The sequence below is a fragment of the Etheostoma spectabile genome, chromosome 16, assembly GCF_008692095.1.
Source record: "Etheostoma spectabile isolate EspeVRDwgs_2016 chromosome 16, UIUC_Espe_1.0, whole genome shotgun sequence".
Classification (NCBI taxonomy): Eukaryota; Metazoa; Chordata; class Actinopteri; order Perciformes; family Percidae; genus Etheostoma; species Etheostoma spectabile.
This window is the reverse complement of record NC_045748.1, coordinates 20,619,023-20,637,928: the sequence shown is the minus strand read 5'-3', so window position 1 is coordinate 20,637,928 and position 18,906 is coordinate 20,619,023. Positions and strand designations below refer to the sequence as shown.

Sequence of the window (18,906 nt, the reverse complement as noted above, 5' to 3'; positions counted from 1 at the left end):
ATATATATATATATATATACAATATATAGTATGTACAGTCTATGGTTCTGAGTTTAAAGTCAGATTTCTGAGATTACAGTCAAAATTGTGAGTTTTGGCCTTAATCATCTTCCGTACAATCAGCTCTTACTGTACAGTTTTAGCAAAATATATATTTTTTGGAAACTTAAAAAAAGACTTTAAAAGTCTGAATTCTGAGAAAGATGTCAGAATTCTGAACTCAAATGCATTTTTCACATTTGGCCCTAATCCTTTTGCCTATGATGTAAATTAATTTTACAACCAATGGATGTAACCAGTTAACTGACAAGGAACCCCACCAGTTGAATTTACTGTTATGGAAGTGACGTTTACACGCTAGCCAATCAGTGAACTGTGCCGAAAGCCTTCCCTCGATTTCCCCGTGCTGCTGCTGTGCCGTTGCGGGGCTGATGTAAAGTTGCATTTTCCGCAGCTGAATCACCACCCACAGTACATTATTGGCGTTTCATTTCCATTTTTTGAATAAATATTCTTCAGTTTCCACTTCTCAGCGGACTGTCGTAACACCTGGTCTGACATGGCGACGGAGATAACGAAAGGTGTGGAACAGGTCTCAGTGGGTAAGAAAGAAAAAGCTAGCTTGAGCTAGCCCGCTAGTGCGCTAGCTAACTCCCAGACAAACGTGTGTCTAGCACATTGCATCAGCTGCAGTGGTGCAAGCAGTTAGCATTTTAGCTAACGCTAATTTCTGATTCTGTAGGTCTCTGACTTGATATCCGTTTATTCGGAACAGGGTTACACAGTCACTTAGCGCCAAGTTAGCCTGCTAAATTTCATTAAAGATAATGAAACGCATTAAAGGTAAAGAAATTAGCCAGACGGAGGAAACAGTAAGCTAAATATTGTAGCCAATGACAGCTGTCAGGTGCCTGTGCAACAGCTAAGGGGCTGCGTCAGTCAATTAACCCGGTGTCATTCTTTCTCTGGAATTTAACGATGTAAAAAGTAAACAAGTCAGCAAGGACGATATTTAAGTCATTTGCGATGCTTTCGGTTTTGTCTTTAAACGCCTCGTGTCACCACATGTAGGGTCAGAATGGTCTGTATACTATTCTTAACACATTTCATCTAATGTTATTCTTATGTCTTTGGGTCTGTCCCAAGCAAAAGGTCTGGTGACTGTTAGTAACTGCCTCCTTAAAGCTCTGACTGTACCTTACTAAAGGAAATGGAGGTTGGTTCCAGCAATATTACGTCAGGAGGCAGAAGAAAACGTACTTCTTTGGCGAAACCTAAGAATTAGGACTGGGCAATATATCTGTTGTTGTTGATTTTGTATCGATATCGCGATATGAGACTAGATATCGTCTTAGATTTTGGATATGGTTATATGATAAGTGTTGTCCTGGTTTTACAGGCTGCATTACAGTGATGTGATGTCATTTTCTGAACTTCACAGACTGTTCCAGCTGTTCAATTACAAAATTTACTTTTACCCACTAAGTCATTAAATCATTTCTGGAGCATATTTATCAAAAATCTCATTGTGTAAATAACATTTTGTCAATCCACCAATAGTCAACCACACAATATCGTCGCAATATTGACATTGAGGTATTTGGTCAAGAATATTGTGAAATTTGATTTTTTTTCTATATCGCCCAGCCATGCTAAGAATTAGTCATGATTTACTGGAAATAGTTTTCTGGGCGTTGCTGCCTCAGTGTAGCCTGGACACAGCCAAACTTAGGCCCGCCTCCAACATTTGAGGTCAGGAAGTTTGGTCTGGACTTGATCAATTGTAGAGCAACCGTCACTGCCTGATGTGAGTCGAGTGCAGGTGTGAGTTGCACATGCGTCCTTTTGCCACAAATAGCCTACAAGATGCTAATCCCATATTGGGATTAATAGCAGCTCAAAAGAAAAAAATGTACACACATCAGAATAACACACGTACGGTGCCCAGATTACTTGGTAGAGCCATATATAGAGGTTTCCAACCTGCAGCCCTTTATCTGATACAGAAATTATATACAGAAAGTATAAGAAATAGGAAAAAAAACTGCGTTAGTCAGTCTGATATTACTTTCTGCCTAGCCTAACTTGTATTTGGCACTGTGTGTGACCATAGTCAACGGTTCCTACTGAAGATGTAAACCTGTAATCATTTCCTAGAACAGATGGAAACTGTACATTTTAGCACATGGTACACAAAGAGGAGTACATGTTAAATCCAGGGTTCCCCCAGGTATTTGATGTGAGGGAGTTCTGCTTCACAGGTGAGCTGTATGTGTCGGACAAATGTGGCAGTGACCAGGATGGGGACGGCACGCAGCAGAAACCCTTCAAAACTCCTCTCAGGGTAAATGAGTACATACAGTCATGTATAAGGACCTCTGTTATGTTGTTGTTGTTTGTTCTTGTTTCTAGGCGTGTGTTTAAAACTGTAGCAAAATATAATAATTGGCATATTATTAACATTTTCCTCACAGGTTGATCAAGTTGCACTAATTTTTCTGTTTGCATCTCACTGTGTTTCTGAACACAGGCTCTAATGTTCGCTGGGAAGGAGCCGTTTCCAACCATCTACGTAGAGTCACAGAAGGAGGGAGAGGTTGGTTTGAAGAAAAAAAAAATCTTTTTCTCATTTCCTCATTTTCACTTGAACCCTTTTTATCATATTAGCGTACTATAAACACAGGGAAGGATTCTGTCTAGTTTTAGAATTCTCACTTTTGCAGTTTTCTTCACTGTTTGGACTTTGCTGCCTTTATTCCAACCAGAGCTGCAGCATTGGTTTTCACTAATTAATTTATCCACTTTCATCTGCTGAAAGTTTTTGTCACTGTTCTGCTGCACAAGAGTTTGATTGGAGTAAAAACCTGCAGAATCAGGTCTTGGTGCCGCTTGATACAGTAGATGCACAATAGATTCGCTGCACAAGACCTCAAACATTTTGAAAGGAGAAATAGCGTTCTTCTTTTCAGGTTCCTACCAAAACATATTACATGCAATAATGTTCACACATTTGTATCATGATATACAGTACCTGTTTGCACCTTCTTGTCTAAAACCCTACTTTTTAGCGCCTTTCTTCTAAAGTGCCCCTCCCAAAAAGCCCAGTCTGATCTGATTGGCTTGCGTAAACCTGCCTGTGACATAGGAAGGGAAGCCAAATCTAAATGGTTGAATCCCATGTTTTTTTGACAAAGGCAACCCACAAATAACTGACTGAGTTGTCTTATTCCTGTTGTTTTATTAAGTGTTTGGGTTGGCAGGCACTCCTGATACCCACATGTATGGGCTCAAACACTGAAAAAATGAGGTTTGTCCCCTTTAAAGTAAAGGAAAAACACTTTGATGTGTAATCCACTAGCTCTGGATGACCAAGAATAAAGTGACACACTTCATTTGTTGTTTTTAAATTATTTTTCTTAGTCTGTTCATTAGTGTTTCTCCTCCTGTCTTCCTCAGCGTTGGGCCGTGATCTCTAAGACGCAGATGAAGAACGCAAAGAAGGCCTTTAACCGCGAGCAGATGAAGTGTGATGCCAAAGAAAAGAAGGAGGTGTGTTTGCTTCACATCTCCCGCGAGAGCATTGAGCTGTGATTCATATGTCTGTACGATCAAGTGTTAAATGTTTGCTCCATGTCTGTTGTGGCAGGCAGAGGACACCGACAGGAGAGAGAAGAATTTGGAAGAAGCCAAGAAAATAGTCATTGAGAACAACCCCAGCCTGCCTAAGCCTGAAACGGTTAGACATAATGTTTCTACCAATTTAGCCATGTTTTTGTATCTAATGTAAAGGGGTGGGATTCCGGAATTTGGCTTTTCCGACCTAACGGGACAATACCTTTATTTGCATTTTATGTCGGCAATGCAAGCTGCAGCGACGTAGCGGATGACGCTGAGAAGTTGCAATGAGGAATATTTTAGGAGCACCGTTTTCAGCAGTGCAGGGAGGTTGTGGCTTTAGCTGTAAGTGTTAGTTATTTGCTTGAGCCAGGAAAAAGAGCTCTACAGTGAACAGATGTGCTGGGCGAGCCGTCAGTCGGTCTCTTAGTGTACAATGGGTGGCTGTGGCTCAGTGGTAGAGCGGTAGCCTGCCAATTGGAAGGTTGGTAGTCCAATCCCTGGCCCTGCAGTTCCATGTCAAAGTCTCCTTGGGCAACACACTGAACCCCAAGTTGTGTAAATGTGTGGGAGTGTTTATCTAATGAGCAGGTGGCATCTGTAACGCACCCTCGGCCACAGTGTGTGAATGGTACCTGCATTTTGAGCGCTTTGAGTAGTAGTAGTAATATAACAGCAGTCCATTTACAATATTGTCCAAACCCAAGCAACACAAGTATCTAAAATTTACAGCATTTAGTTTTTAATCAGGAGCTATCTGAGTAAAGAATAAGAAAATATTACCAAAAGAGTACCCAAGCCCAAATATGGTTGTGCCCTATTGTGCTAATAACATAAGTGTTATGCTATGTTTGCAGGTTAAAATCCATCATCTGGAGGCCAAGAGAGGGCAGAGAGTCAAAGTGTTTGGATGGGTTCATCGCCTCAGGAGACAGGGTGAGGAGTCTGGCACATGAAAACAAATAGAACTGGTTTGACTAGCTATTATAAGGCTGGGACAGTATGAATTTTGTTCTTACCGCGGTTTAAAAGCAAGAATTTTCTGCGGTTACGAGAGTGGCGTAAGTTAGAGCGAGAATCGCAGGGTGACATCAAGACGTCAGTGCTCGTGTGCAAGGAGAGCGAGCAGTAGCGGAGAGAAACGTATAACTGTACTGCTGAGAGGAAAAAGAGAATAGCAAAGTTGATGTAAAGTGAGTGAAAAGGGAACAAAACAACAAGCCAGAGCTTCTCAAGACACGATGGCTTTATTTGTTAATAGGCCTACCGCTGGTAAAGTGAACAGGGTTACCCCCGAAAAAACATTGGCTTAAACCTTAGCCTAGGGGGATTAGAGGGCAACTTGGCAGTTTGCTAACTTGTTGCTCTCTCTATCAATATAATCCGCTCTGTTTAGACTACGAGACGTACATGCAGGCTGAAATTCAACTGTGCCATTTTATCAGGATAAAGCTATAAACAGAAGGGCGCTCTGCTAGCTGCTAGGCTATTGTGCAATGGTAAACACTGCAGCTGTAACGTTATTGTGTCTACCTCAGCTGAGAACGGAGAAATGTCTTTGCCTTCCCTACCGTATATGTTGTTATGTGTCACAGACCATTGCCCTTCCCAACTCGCCAAAGGTCGGATTCGCTCCATCTTTTAATTAGTTGTATTTAGAAAACCTTGAATCCATGTCATGCACAACTTCATCAGACACAATCCATGTTGTTAGACACAACGTGGCCGTGCACGTCACAGTAAGCTCAGACCCGCAGTAGGCGTCACATGACCGTGGTACTGCGGTAACAGTCCCAGCCATCCTAGCTGTTGATTAAAACTGTTTATTAAAACCTGACATTCCATTTAGCAAGGGATCTTAACATCTTAGAAGATGTTTTTGTGTTAAATTTGTTTCTGTCTTTGGCCTCAAATTAGAATGTCTCTTACTTTTACATTTCATTGACAGAGGGTTTGACTCATCTCTCTCTCTGTCTCTCTCTCTGTCCTTCCTGTCTCCTACAGGGAAGAACTTGATGTTCGTTGTGCTGAGAGACGGAACTGGTTTCCTCCAGTGTGTCCTGTCTGATCTACTGGTACAGCTTTAGAACTTCACCATTTTACACTCTTTGTAGTGTTCTAATCTTTTGTCTTTTTATGGTATATAATAATTGGAGCTTAGAAAAGTTATCTTCTAAAAGTGTGTATGTTTTAATTGTCATGGTTTTATTATTTACAAAAAGACAACTGTAACAAAGCTTGGTTTTTAAGTAATTTAGTTTTGTGGCAAAATTGAATCAACTTAAAATCAAGAATGTGAAATAGAGGCAGGAGAATAAATTAATAGATACACTACATAGATACATAAATTTAATTGTTGATGATATCACTACCATGCACCACACTTGTTTGTCACTGAGTATAAGTGGATGACAAACACTTACATAATCTTGTAAGCCTCACACCTGATTTACTTATACAAACATTGAAATCAAAACAAGCTTTTCATCAGAGCATGCTCAAAACGAACATGTTGGATTTTTCAAATTTAGTAAGCACTTCAAACACAACTTATCAATGTCACACAAGTTCAAGATACATATTTCAAGTTAAATGTTGATCATGATTATGACGTAAGTACAAGTTACCGGTCATGCTGTATTCCTGCCTCTGGTGCTAACACTGACTTGTTTTTCTCCTCCTTGACTTCAGTGCCAGTGCTACAATGGCTTGGTGTTGTCCACAGAGAGTACTGTAGCCCTGTACGGGACTATCACTCCTGTTCCTGAGGGAAAACAGGTAAACACGCCTGCTGCATGACAGACGGAACCTGCAACACGTGTACGTGCATGAAGGGCTGGGCGATATGGAGAAATCAGAGATCACAATCTGTTTGACCAAATACTTCGATATCAATAGTGCAAAGATATTGTAGGGTTGACAATAATTGCTTTCCCACAATATTTACACAATGAAGTTTGTGATGAATAATAATTAGTAATGTTGATATAATGATTAAACGGGTGAAGGCAAGTAATAGAACAGGTGAAACAGTCTGAACAGTAAGTTCAGAAAATGACCTAACTCACTGTTACTGTAATGCAGCTTGTAAAACCAGGAAAAGACACACTTATGTCATATTACGATGTTACAATATCCAAAATCTAACACGATATCTAGTCACACATCATGATATCGATATATCGCCCAACCCTACATGCATGTAAAAAAGGAAACCAGCATCAACTGGTGCAATAGACAACATATTTACATGAACCAGTGTTTCCTCTATGTTGATATGGCCATGGTATAGGACAGACGCCTCAGCCTCAACCTCTATTCAATTGAACACAATACAAAGGCAAGATATTTAATGTTCAGAAACAATCAACTTTATTTCTTTTTTGTGTGCGCAATTATTCACTCATTTTGAATTTGATGCCTGCAGCATGTTACAAAAAAGCTGGGACAGGGGCATGTTATCACTGTGTTACATCACCTTGCTTTGTAATTTATTCAGTTGAATATAGGTTGGAAAGTTTTTGCAACTCATTGTATTCGATTTTACAAACGTCCCAACTACATTGGAATCTGGGTTTGTACATGCAGCAGGTTAGTTAGGTTTTTGTAAATACTTACCTGACCTAACAGTGTGTTTTAGTTTAGCTCTGCTGGCACGGAGATACTTTCCCTGTCTTTGTCTTTGACCTGCACATACGTAAAACATGTAAAAAGCTTAAAAAAAAACTTGGTAATGCGGACACATGGCATGCTCTAGTAGAAATAAGGTTTCTCTAATTCCATTATGGAAAACAGTATTGTTTACGTAATAGTGCAGGGTGGATGCAGTAATAGTGCAAACTGGATGCAGTAATACCGCAGGGTGGATGCAGTAATACCGCAGGCTGGATGCAGTATAAAGAAACATGAAGAAGGTGGTCAGTCTTGTTTTGCTCTTCCAGGCGCCCGGAGGCCACGAGCTGCACTGTGACTTCTGGGAGCTGGTTGGCTTAGCTCCAGCTGGGGGGGCAGATAACCTGCTGAATGAAGAGTCGGATGTGGACGTCCAGCTGAACAACCGGCACATGCTGATCAGAGGAGAGAACGTCTCCAAGGTCCTGCGGGTCCGATCCACCGTCACACAGTGCTTCAGGGACCACTTCTTCAGCCGCGGCTACTACGAGGTGAAGCACACCAACACCCGAGTTTATTTCTGTCAGACCAATTCTCAACAATCTGGACAGAGTCCAATAGAAGCGAAGCATAATCTTGAACTCTTGAAATAATGAAGCGCACCCTCACATCGCGTGACATAGTTTTAATATTCCTACAGATTCTGTCCCACTCCTCATCATCCAGTGTAATATTCAGATCCCTGTCCCATGTCTTCTTGAATTTTTAATTTGGAGCCGCAGCAGTAGGAACTGGTTTCCTATAATAGATTTGCATTAGCAGTAACTAATACACATCTGATACAGCAGCAGGAGAGTGAGCAGGGAAGGATTGTAACTTCAGTAGTTTGAGAACTAAAAGACAACAATCAACTAAAAATAAATTTCTGAGTGTTTCATTAACACAACAACAGCCAATAATTTATATTATCCTTTAGTCTCACTCAATTGTAACTGTATATATCAATTATTTTTCCCCTCAGCGATCAGCCTCACCAACAAGGCCCCGGATCCCCACGGACTCTTAACTCTTAAAATTCTTGTACTTGTTGTGGCAACAAAACCTTTTGTGAATTATACAGCTGTTTAGGTCTGCTGACCATGTTTTTCTGTCAGCGGATGTGTTGGTAGCAAAAATAAGGGAACCTGCTAGGTGAATGTTTTGCTTGTTGATCTATGCGAACCAAGAGAAGTGGATAAAAGATTGACGTGCTTGGGAACACTTTAAAACCTATTTTATACATTTATTAAGTGTAAAACTCACAGAAGAAAGTAGTAGAGTTTGTGATGCAGTTGGCTCGTAAAATTAAATGAACATCAAAGTCATAAAAAAGTTAGTTATTTAAGAATTTAATCGTGAACAGGGTGAAACAAGATTGCGATTTTATAACGATTAATTGTGCGAGCTTACTTCTAACTGCCTTATTTGTTTGTCTTTGTTTTGTTTTTGTTTTTTCTGGGATTAGATCACTCCTCCTACCCTGGTGCAGACTCAGGTGGAGGGAGGCTCCACGCTTTTTAACCTCAACTACTTTGGCGAGCAGGCGTACCTGACCCAGTCCTCCCAGCTCTACCTGGAGACCTGCATACCTGCCCTGGGGGACACCTTCTGCATCGCCCAGTCGTACCGGGCCGAGCAGTCCCGCACCCGCAGACACCTGTCCGAGTGAGCGTGCTGTTCAACACTAAAGTACAAGTAGCCCGATGTCACATTTAGCTTTTAGCCAAGCACAGACAGATAACAGTTTTCTATAATGTGTTTAAATACAGCTCAACCAGTGAGTTGATTGTTTTCCATCACAAAGTGATTTTTCTGTGCGTAAAATAGTTTTCAATGACACAAAATCAGCAATCCTTGCAGACACAAAATTAACATTAATATAGTTCAAAGACAAAAGCTGTACTGTGTTCACAGAGAACATATCAGTACATTACTTAAAGGATTATGTTTTTATTTCCTGACAACTGATGCGTATTCTACAGCAGCCATTAAACTTTCTGTTTGACCACTGCAGGAGGGAGGGACTCTTTTATCTCACTCTCCTCCCCTCTTGAGAACAGTACAGTATTTTTTTTATGAATCTGTTATGCAAAAGCAAATCCCTATGCTTAACCATGATCACAGTTTAGCTTCTGGGCTTCATGGTATGTGGAAGTACTTGATGTCAATGTGCAGCAGTCTTCAGCCTGTTAAAGGAGAATTCCGGTCAATTCCAACACGTAGCTCTGTTGTTTGTATATTATTTGGAGGTCTGCCAGTTGAAAGAAAAACTAAACCAATCGGTGCTGCCTACACCGTGTTATCCTCCTGCTAGAGTTAGCACCAAACAGGCTAAATCAGGGCAAGTTATAAACCTGTTTTTAGCCTCTAAACATGTTCAAAATGTCATTAAAAGTACCAACCAATGTGCAGTGATTCCTTCAGAGTGAACACAGTGAATCTGACTGCTGTAGATGTAACCTGTTTAAGCTTGTTGGGTGCTAACTCTAACACGGTGTAGGCAGCACCGATTGGTTTCGTTTTTCTCTCTACTGACAGACCTCCAAACAACAGAGCTCCATGTTGGAATCAACCAGAATTCTCATTTAAGCTTGTTTGAGATTTGCATATATATAATACAGTGTGTATGTATGGTTGATCCCCTCCCCCCTGTGTTCAGGTACACTCACATCGAGGCCGAGTGTCCCTTCATGACATTTGATGACCTGCTGAACCGACTGGAGGATCTGGTGTGTGACGTGGTGGACCGAGTGCTCAAATCCCCCGCCGCACCGCTGCTCTACGACATCAACCCCGTACGGCACCTTTTTTTTGTTGAATATGTTGAAACGTGCTCAAGCTATACTGGGTGTAACGTTTTGTCACAGATGGCTTCCTAAATAACAGTTGATTTAGTGCAAAAACAAATTGCTCATTGGTGGAACGTTCATCAATTACAGTTGATTTATATACATGGATAATAGACAACAATAACAGTGGTGGTAATGTTGAGCTTCAAAATTCACTCTGGACATTTGAAACAATCTTACCTCAAGCTCCACTTAGTAGCAGCTGGAGCTTTTGATCCCATGCTCTTCATAACCCCATGGATAAATTGTATATGTCATAGAAATTTGATAGTAAATATATATTTCTATGTTTTTTTTTCCCCACTAGAACTTCAAACCCCCCAAGAGGCCATTCAAGAGGATGAACTACACTGAAGCCATCGAGTGGCTCAGAGAGCACGACGTCAAGAAGGACGACGGCTCCTACTACGAGTTTGGAGAGGTGACAATTAAACATGACACACACACACACACACACACACACACACAAGAATATCCAACGCACGTCATGTGAGTTCTTGTCCGTAGAGCTCAAATCATGACTCAGTAGCCCAGAAATCACTTTGATTTCATGTCAGTAGTTTTCCTGTACGTCATTGGTTCTGCTGGATGCAGGTTCAGCTAGCACTAACAGACATAAACAAATCGGATGTTTTAGGCTTTTGAGGATTGATGTTATCCCTTAGTTGTGTAGCAGGTAGTGAAAGAGCTCCTAGCTGAGTCTGTGTTGTTCTCAGTCTGATGTTCAGTTGTGTTTTTTATTAAAGATCTGTGCTACAGTGTACATTTTTGCAGTTCCTAGAACATAACGCTCCTATAACACTGTTCTGACTGGACCAATTTGTGGATTATTAAGTTCCTCAGACCACAGTTCCTGTATGACCTGGGTCTTTTCCCTTTTCCACATAGTGGTGGTTAGATGGCTGTGTTAGAATAACAAAAGGTCTGTGAATTCAAATGGCACAGCTGGTTTTGGGGAGAGTAGTTAGTAGAACTGTTTAGAAGTGGACTGTTCCTATAACTACGTTCCTGTAACTACTTGGTTGGAAAGCAGCTATAGTAAACAAAGATATGTCCTTGCTTTGTGTTTCATTAATAACAAGATTGAAGAAATTGTTACTCAAACCTACTTAAATCTTTCTTTATTTGTGAAATCCCCCTTTTAAGTGTGGCCTGAATTTGATATTTAATTCTGTGTTTTGACTTGTCTGTTGTCTGTCTCCCTCTCAGGACATCCCTGAGGCTCCAGAGAGGTTGATGACAGATGCCATCAACGAGACCATCCTTCTTTGTCGTTTCCCAGCTGAGATCAAATCCTTCTACATGCAGCGCTGTCCCGAGGACAAACGTCTCACTGAGTCGGTACGGACACCACGGGCAAAACTCAAATTTAGTTCAAAACCAGGAGGCACATCAGGGTGGCTCTTTCCTGCAGTGGTCTGAAACAAGGGATAGGTGCAGAGTATATAATGCTCTAAACTAAATCTAATAACATTCAGACCTGATGTGTGGAGCCAAGATGGGATTAAACTGATACTCCACATAAAGAAAGTTTTTGGGTTGCAGGAAGCTATGAATTTATTTTGGAACTTATGAGCTATATGATCTTTGTGTGTAATCGTGTGTGTAGGTCGACCTGTTGATGCCAAATGTTGGTGAGATTGTCGGAGGCTCGATGCGTATCTGGGACTCGGAGGAGCTGCTGGAGGGATACAAGAGGGAGGGAATCGACCCGACCCCATACTACTGGTACACTGACCAGGTAACCGACAACGAGTTTTTCTATTCGCTTTGTTGCATCTTGGCCCAGAAAGGAATAACCTTTCTGTTTGATAGCCTGTCATACACAATTCTGAGAATTGATTCATCATTTAAGCGAATTTTTATTGAAGCCCAACATTAAATATTCTCTGGTTCTTTATTGATGTTGCATGAAGCATGGCCGAGCCTGTCCCAGGCTCACGGTGTAGGCTCTGTGCAGATAAGGGCTGCAGCTATCGATTATTGTAGTAATTGAGTATACTACAGATTATGCTCTTTGCACTGGATATGCAAAAAAGCTGTTCACTAAGCCGAGGGTAAATGTGACGGTGCAAAGCTGACAGCAGGGCTATTCAACTACACTGTTCAGGGGGACACATTTTAAGAAAGTGGGTGAAGAGTAAGTAGTGCCGGGCAATATGGAGAAAATCAAATATCACAATATTTTTGATCAAATGCCTCAATATCAATAACTCAACAATATTGTCGTGTTGACTATTAGTGGTTTCACAAAATATTTGTAAATAAGGTTTTTGATAAATAATCATCAGTAATGTGGATATAACGACTAAGTGGGTAAAGGATAATAATAGAACAGTTACAACAGTCTGGTAAGTTTAGAAAATGACATCACTTTACTGTAATGCAGCCTTTAAAACCAGGAAAAGACAACACTTATGTCATATTACCATATTCAAAATCTTAGACGATATCTAGTCTCATGTCACAATATCGATATAATATCGATATATTGCCCAGCTCAAGGAGAAAAGCTAAAGAATGAATGCAGGCATCACCGGCATAGCTAAATTTACAGACATTTGTCAAAATTAGTAGCAAACTAATAACCAGTTTGATTACAAACTGACGGCTTTCGTTTTATCTTGTTTGTAAAACATCACTATTTGCAGAGTTGCGTGCTATAGTTGTGTAAAACAGTGCGGTGGATGAGGGCAGCAGACATTTATGTTAATGATGGCCGAGTGAAGCTTCATGAACCAGCGCCTTTATTTTCTGAGCCCACTAGATGGCGCTCTCTGTTCAACAAAGGGTTGAGAATACACTGATTTGCAGTGCCTTAGGCCTTTCTCTTAAAACCCAGAGCCCCATCTGGAAAATCAAGACACTGGTTCATGAAGCTTCATTTGGCAATCACTAGTTTATGTTACCTTGTGGTTGGGTTGGTTCCGTAGCATGGATGAGTAGGCTACACTTTCTACTGACATGATAAGAGCTGGCCAATATATCAATATTATATTGATATTGTGGTATGAGACTAGATATTGTCTTAGATTTTGAATATCGTAATATGACATACTGTAAGTATTGTCTTTTCCTGGTTTTAAAGGCTGCATTACAGTAAAGTGATGTCATTTTCTGAACTTACCAGACTGTTGTAACTATTCTATTATTTGCCTTTACCCACTTAGTTATTATATCCACATTACTGATGATTATTTATCAAAAATCTCATTGTGTAAATATTTTGTGAAAGCACCAATAGTCAACGCCACAATATCGTTGCATTATCAATATTGAGGTATTTGGTCAAAAATATCGTGATATTTGATTTTCTCCACACCGCCAAGCCCTAGACATGATGTAGCACCATGTTTGCAACTTAAAATGATCCCAAACTTCCTGTTGTTTTCTCTCGTTTTGTAACCTGTGCTGTCAGTCTTCTGTCCAGCGTCAGCCCCTTGTGCGCTAGTAATAATCATCCGTGCAGAAACACAGTGAGACGTACAACATTAGTTACATTATTAAACAAAGCTTCGAGGCACAGAATGTTGCATTAACGATTTTTAGTAATCAAATTATTCGAGTCACTCGAACCGTTCCAGCCATAATGCAGATGAAAGAGCCCGTCCTCCGGCGACATCCGCCTGTCTGTTTGCGGGCGGCAGAACGAGGAGCTCTGGGCGCTGGCGGCAGAGGCAGGCCAGTCGCTGTTCATCTGAGTACAGCGCAGCGGAGGAATGAACAGTTCCTTGAGGAGGAGTGTAAATTTTGGACCCTCCACTTGCACACTCCACAGCAGTACTCGAGATCTACACTGATGCCATCGAGTCTTAAGACCGACGCATATGTCTATTTCCCGTCCAGCGCCCGCGTTGTTAAAATAGCAAATGCACATCTTTGCGACCATGGTTTATTGCATGTTACGCATAGACTGTTAATATTATTGGACAGAGCATGTGTGATGTCACCCATTGGTTCATGGAGATCTGCTATAAGTTGTCGAGTTTGACGTTCTGGGCGCAGCCATCCTGGTTGCAGCTGTGATGATTTTAGACGAGAGGGAGGAGTGAGGGAGGAGCCGTTAAACTCTGTCATGTTAAACACTGGCAATCACATCATAGCCACGCCCCCAAACACCCCCTGTATTATCGCCGATTTGAAAATCAACAAGACCATAATTCAATAAATGAACATCATTCTGTGTTGTAGACTTAAAACTAGCGATTGAGACCACAAACTCATTATGAAAATATTTACTGAGGTAATACATCAAGTGAGAAGTGGGACACTTTCTCATAGACCTCTACACAAACCGACCTCCTTTTGTAATGCATGTGTCTCCCCCTACTGGAATTCAGATAGAATGCAGGTTTAAGGAGTCCCCAGACTGCTCTCCAGACGTTCTAAAATCAATCTAATTAGAATTTGGATAGAACGGATTTGGGTTGGCAGTCTGAACAAGCCTAACAAGGATGAGGGGGAAAATGCCCCTAGGAAAGGGCTTTACAGATTAACAGTACTGGTTACCAGAATCCTAGTCAGTGAGGTGTTGAGATGAAAATATAAAGCTTGTAAAAGCTGTAGACAGTGATTAAATTTGAGGAACAGCAGGACATGGACCAGGCCCTGCTGACCTGTGGATTCTCCAAAATCGGTCCAGACCTTTACCTTGTTTTCTGAAGATTATTTTCTGCCTTTATTTTGAAAGGACAGCTAGGGGAGAAACAGGTCGAATTCGAACCCTGGACCTCTGCATTGAGGCACAAACCTTTCAGTATATGTGTGCCTGCTCTACCCACTGGCCCACCCCGGCCACTGTTCCTTGTTTTCTTACTGTTTTAGCATTTGTGTGTATTAACAGGCTGCTGTGTGTTTGTGTTTCAGAGGAAGTACGGCACATGTCCTCACGGCGGTTACGGTCTGGGTCTGGAGCGTTTCCTCACTTGGCTGCTGAACAGACATCACATCAGAGACGTCTGCCTGTACCCCCGATTCATCCAGCGCTGCCGACCCTAAACACACACTCACACACATCCTGTTAGTATATCGGACCTGGCATGTGGCATCACCCTGTGAGCCATACAGTGTATTGCTACAATAAGAAATAAAATAAAGAATTCTGTTGTGTCCTTTTGGCAGTTTTAGGTTCGGTATCAAACCTCAGTAGTTAGAATTTCCACGGAGAGCTCCATGTCTTCACTCAGACGGAGTTAGATATCACCTGCTGTGCTCTGCCTCAGAGTTCACATCTTCATTTTGGTTTGTTCTGAATTGAAACCTGAATCAGATCATTTCTGCCTCTGCTCGTGCTCGTTGGCTGATTTCAAACAGATAACACTGTTGTTTCCTGTAATTTTCTGCAAGTCCTGGAAAAAATGTCTCAAATGTCTTGAATGCTGCTAAATAACTTTTTCCATCTTAAATTGATTTTTTTTTTTTTTTACTTAATGTTTATTTTATTAACCTTGTCCATGGGAATTTGTAATGATGAACTAAAAATGTAGTCGCAGGCATGACAATTGTAAAGTCACATAATCATAATTTCACACAGAACCAATCAAAATAGAAGTTAATAAGTGCACATTACTTTGAAAATGTATTTGAAAAACAGCCTGTCAGCAGCTGTTCAGTAATTTGTATTTCTTCCATTGTCAGTAGTTAAATTAATGGAACTTTCAGCCATTGTGGATTTCAATGGTACAATCATTTTCCAATCAAGCTATAAGTGGTCACAGCGACTCATAATTCCAAGATTTGTACCAAGGAGACATTTTTTTTGTTTTTTTTCTTTGATTGCATTGCGCTTCAGTAACAAACCTACCAAAATTGCACACAAAAAAAACTCTGCTGTAGTAAGTGTCTTAGAGGATTTGGACTGTGACCTGAATATTTTGTTGATTTCTGTATGTATTTTGATGTAAAACAGGAAAGGCACAGTACTTCTTCATCTCGCACTCTGCTCCTCCATCCATTATCCTGACTGTCTTGGTGGTTGGGTGAAGTTCTTTCTCGTCATTGGTGGGTTCAAAGTCAAATCACAAAAAACAGCCATGCTTTTGTGCACTCTTCATGTATTTGGGAACATTTGACTTATAATCTGAAATAAAACAACTAGGTCTAGAAATCAAAGGTAGTAACGTAACATGGGCAGCAGCCGGCCCATCAAATTGGTATCAGCTCTCGTCTGTTTCTGCCTTTTCATCTGAAAATACTCAACTCGATAAACTACTTGAATAAATGGGATTCAAACAGATGGTTGTCTGAAGGTTTTCTTTAGGTTCTGTATGTCACATCCATGTTCACATCATTTGTACCTTGTCTTTGAGTGGTGGTTAATGCTAAAATGCATCACCTGCTGAGGATTCAGTTTTATAACCCACTTTAATTTTCATGTTTTTAGTCATTTCATCTTAAGGCAAACCAAGTTAATTTATTTAGCCCTTTTTCTTTTGACCTTTAAAAACTTAGCCTGGCTTAAAAGTACTATTATCAAAACTTTTTACCACACTAACAGCAGAAAGAAATTGTGTAAAAGTGAAAAACATACATCTAGAAGAATCAGTACACTGAAGTATTCCGTAAGTGCATGTCAAAGTAAACTTCCCATAAATCTTGTGTAAGCAAATGAATAAGCTAGCTAGCAAACAAGTGGATGTTTAGTTAAGGAATAGCTACAGGCTAACTGAACGACTTTTTAACTAGCTAGCAAACAAGTGAATGTTTAGTTAAGGAATAGCTACAGGCTAACTGAACGACTTTTTAACTAGCTAGCAAACAAGTGAATGTTTAGTTAAGGACTAGCTACAGGCTAACTACCTGACTTAGTGTCTTCATTAATTCGCAGATGTGTTTCTGGTGTGACATCATAGACTGTAAATGTTAATGGACAAAGCATCTGGTTCGGTATGAAGGGGGGGGGGGGGGGCAGTAACACGGGCAGTCACAAAAGGAGGTCGGTTTCTGTAGAGGTCTGTGAGAAAGTGATCCACTTCTCACTTGATTTATTACCCCAGTAAACGTTTTCTTAATGAGTTTGTGGTCTCAATCGCTAGTTTTAAGTCTACAACACAGAATGATGTTCATTTTTTGAATTATGGTCTTGTTGATTTTAAAAATCGGCAATAAAGCTGTTGTAGTAGTAGGCTAACATGAAGTAAGCCTTCTCAGTAGGCTTTCTTTTACCTATTTTTGGCTTAAACATCTTTGTTAAGCTCTTTTAGCTGTTATATATATATACATTATAATTTCAATTTTTATTTTTATTAGTTAAGCTGCTCCACAATCTTTCCATGTAGCCCCTAGCAACTACAAAAATATCCCTTGCTAGGGAATCAGTGCAGGTGTTGTCAAAGTAAAGACTGTTCCCCATACATATGTGTTTCCTGCTACTTGCAATCTAAATGGAGACGAACAGCCAATCAGAATTGAGCGTTTCTTTCTCTGATTGGTTGGTTTTGTGGAACATTTGTAGCTGTGAAAAGTTGAGCGAGTGTCTACAGCATCTACCTGCGGAATGAGGCACATATATAATGCCATAAAGGGGTCGCCAAATTATTTTTTGTTAATTTTTTTTATCCACAAATGTCTGAAAAATACTTTAATGTGAATCCAACAAATTACTTAAAATGCACAGAACACTGATGATGCTTACTATGGATTAGGTAGTCACTGTGGTAGCCACCCATAGATAAAAAAAACAAGTAAGCTTAAGGATGTACTGTGCCTTCCACATGTATCTTTAACGTTAAAACCATAGATTGACAGTCTATGGTTAAAACATGATGTATAAATAAAATTATGAATGAATAGCCCCTGATCCCCCCACTTTAAAGTGACTATGAGGAACTTTCAGTTTGTGTGGATTCTAGCAGCCTGAGTACAACCATGTTGCATTGTGAAGTGAGGAGGAAAAGCATGAGTTTATAAGCTGGACTTTCAAAAATATGTAGGCAACCTGGGTGATAGGCGACTAGAGGTTGCAGACGTGGAGTAGCCCAAAGGTTGCTGGTTCAAATCCCTACTGGCCAGATGATACACAATTCTGTCAAAAATGACAGCTGGCAACCAGAAGGTAGTCAGAGTAAAAATCAGATCCAAATTCAAGCCTCTCCCGTTATGGCTGGGTATTTGTTGTATGGGCTTTCTGTCCATTGTTTTTACTCAAATAGATTTTTTAAATCAACCAAGAATGAAATAATTGGGATTGGCATTTCACGACGCAGAGCACACACAGCTGACAGCCTGGCAGGCGGATGGGCGTGGAGAAGGACTGGGACTTCCAGTAAGGAAGAAGGAAATGCAACTTCAGTTCTAGAAAAACTGGTGTCATTTCAAAGAAACCTGACCAGTTTGCAACCAAAAACTCTTTCCTGCTTGTCACCATCATTATGCTGTTTTATTTGAGCAGACAGTTTTACAGGTTAGTGTTGCTTCAGTGTTTTCAAATCTTATTAAAAAACCAGAACAAACAGATGGAATGACCTTCAGACCATCAGAACACTCAGCCTAGCCAAAACATTACTGGAACTTGTCTTTATCATCCCGCTATAGAGCCCGACCCATAAAGGATTTTTAAGGCCGATACGATACAAATATTTGGTTATTTAAAAATCTGATATGCTGAAATATTGTCCGACTTAAATATCCAGAAACGCGTAACAAAACATAAACAGATTTCCCTAACATTAGTTATTGGTAGTTATGAGTTCCCACTAAATAATAAGATAATAATTAGTTTTGTCACAACAGAACAGAGGAACATCAAAATATAGTAAAAGTCTGATAAATAAAATGTATAAAAATACTAACT

At 40.4% G+C, this 18,906-nt stretch overlaps 1 protein-coding gene and 1 long non-coding RNA gene across 6 annotated transcripts in view; one reads left to right on the top strand and one right to left on the bottom strand.

The window, feature by feature from the left end:
• Positions 1 to 361: 361 nt before the first annotated feature.
• Positions 362 to 18,906, top strand: part of nars1 (asparaginyl-tRNA synthetase 1) — a 30,676-nt gene continuing 12,131 nt past the window's right edge. For 2 of the 5 annotated variants that reach the window (XM_032538814.1, XM_032538813.1), the window contains exons 1-15: positions 362 to 602; positions 2,262 to 2,344; positions 2,531 to 2,596; positions 3,457 to 3,549; positions 3,647 to 3,736; positions 4,473 to 4,551; positions 5,620 to 5,690; positions 6,307 to 6,393; positions 7,557 to 7,778; positions 8,732 to 8,931; positions 9,926 to 10,061; positions 10,423 to 10,536; positions 11,325 to 11,456; positions 11,725 to 11,856; positions 14,982 to 15,121. In XM_032538814.1, coding sequence (XP_032394705.1) covers positions 560 to 602; positions 2,262 to 2,344; positions 2,531 to 2,596; positions 3,457 to 3,549; positions 3,647 to 3,736; positions 4,473 to 4,551; positions 5,620 to 5,690; positions 6,307 to 6,393; positions 7,557 to 7,778; positions 8,732 to 8,931; positions 9,926 to 10,061; positions 10,423 to 10,536; positions 11,325 to 11,456; positions 11,725 to 11,856; positions 14,982 to 15,113 — 1,680 coding nt within the window. In that variant the 5' untranslated portion in view covers positions 362 to 559 and the 3' untranslated portion in view covers positions 15,114 to 15,121. Of the gene's footprint in view, positions 603 to 2,261; positions 2,345 to 2,530; positions 2,597 to 3,456; positions 3,550 to 3,646; positions 3,737 to 4,472; positions 4,552 to 5,619; positions 5,691 to 6,306; positions 6,394 to 7,556; positions 7,779 to 8,731; positions 8,932 to 9,925; positions 10,062 to 10,422; positions 10,537 to 11,324; positions 11,457 to 11,724; positions 11,857 to 14,981; positions 16,614 to 18,906 lie in introns of those variants that run through there. The other 3 variants (XM_032538812.1, XM_032538811.1, XM_032538815.1) reach the window with 3 other exon arrangements.
• LOC116703853 (uncharacterized) overlaps positions 14,951 to 18,906 on the bottom strand; it is an 18,617-nt gene continuing 14,661 nt past the window's right edge. The window contains exons 2-3 of the long non-coding RNA XR_004335526.1: positions 16,914 to 16,917; positions 14,951 to 15,109 (exon numbers count right to left, since the gene is read on the bottom strand). This is a non-coding gene — a long non-coding RNA (uncharacterized LOC116703853). The remainder of the gene's footprint in view (positions 15,110 to 16,913; positions 16,918 to 18,906) is intronic.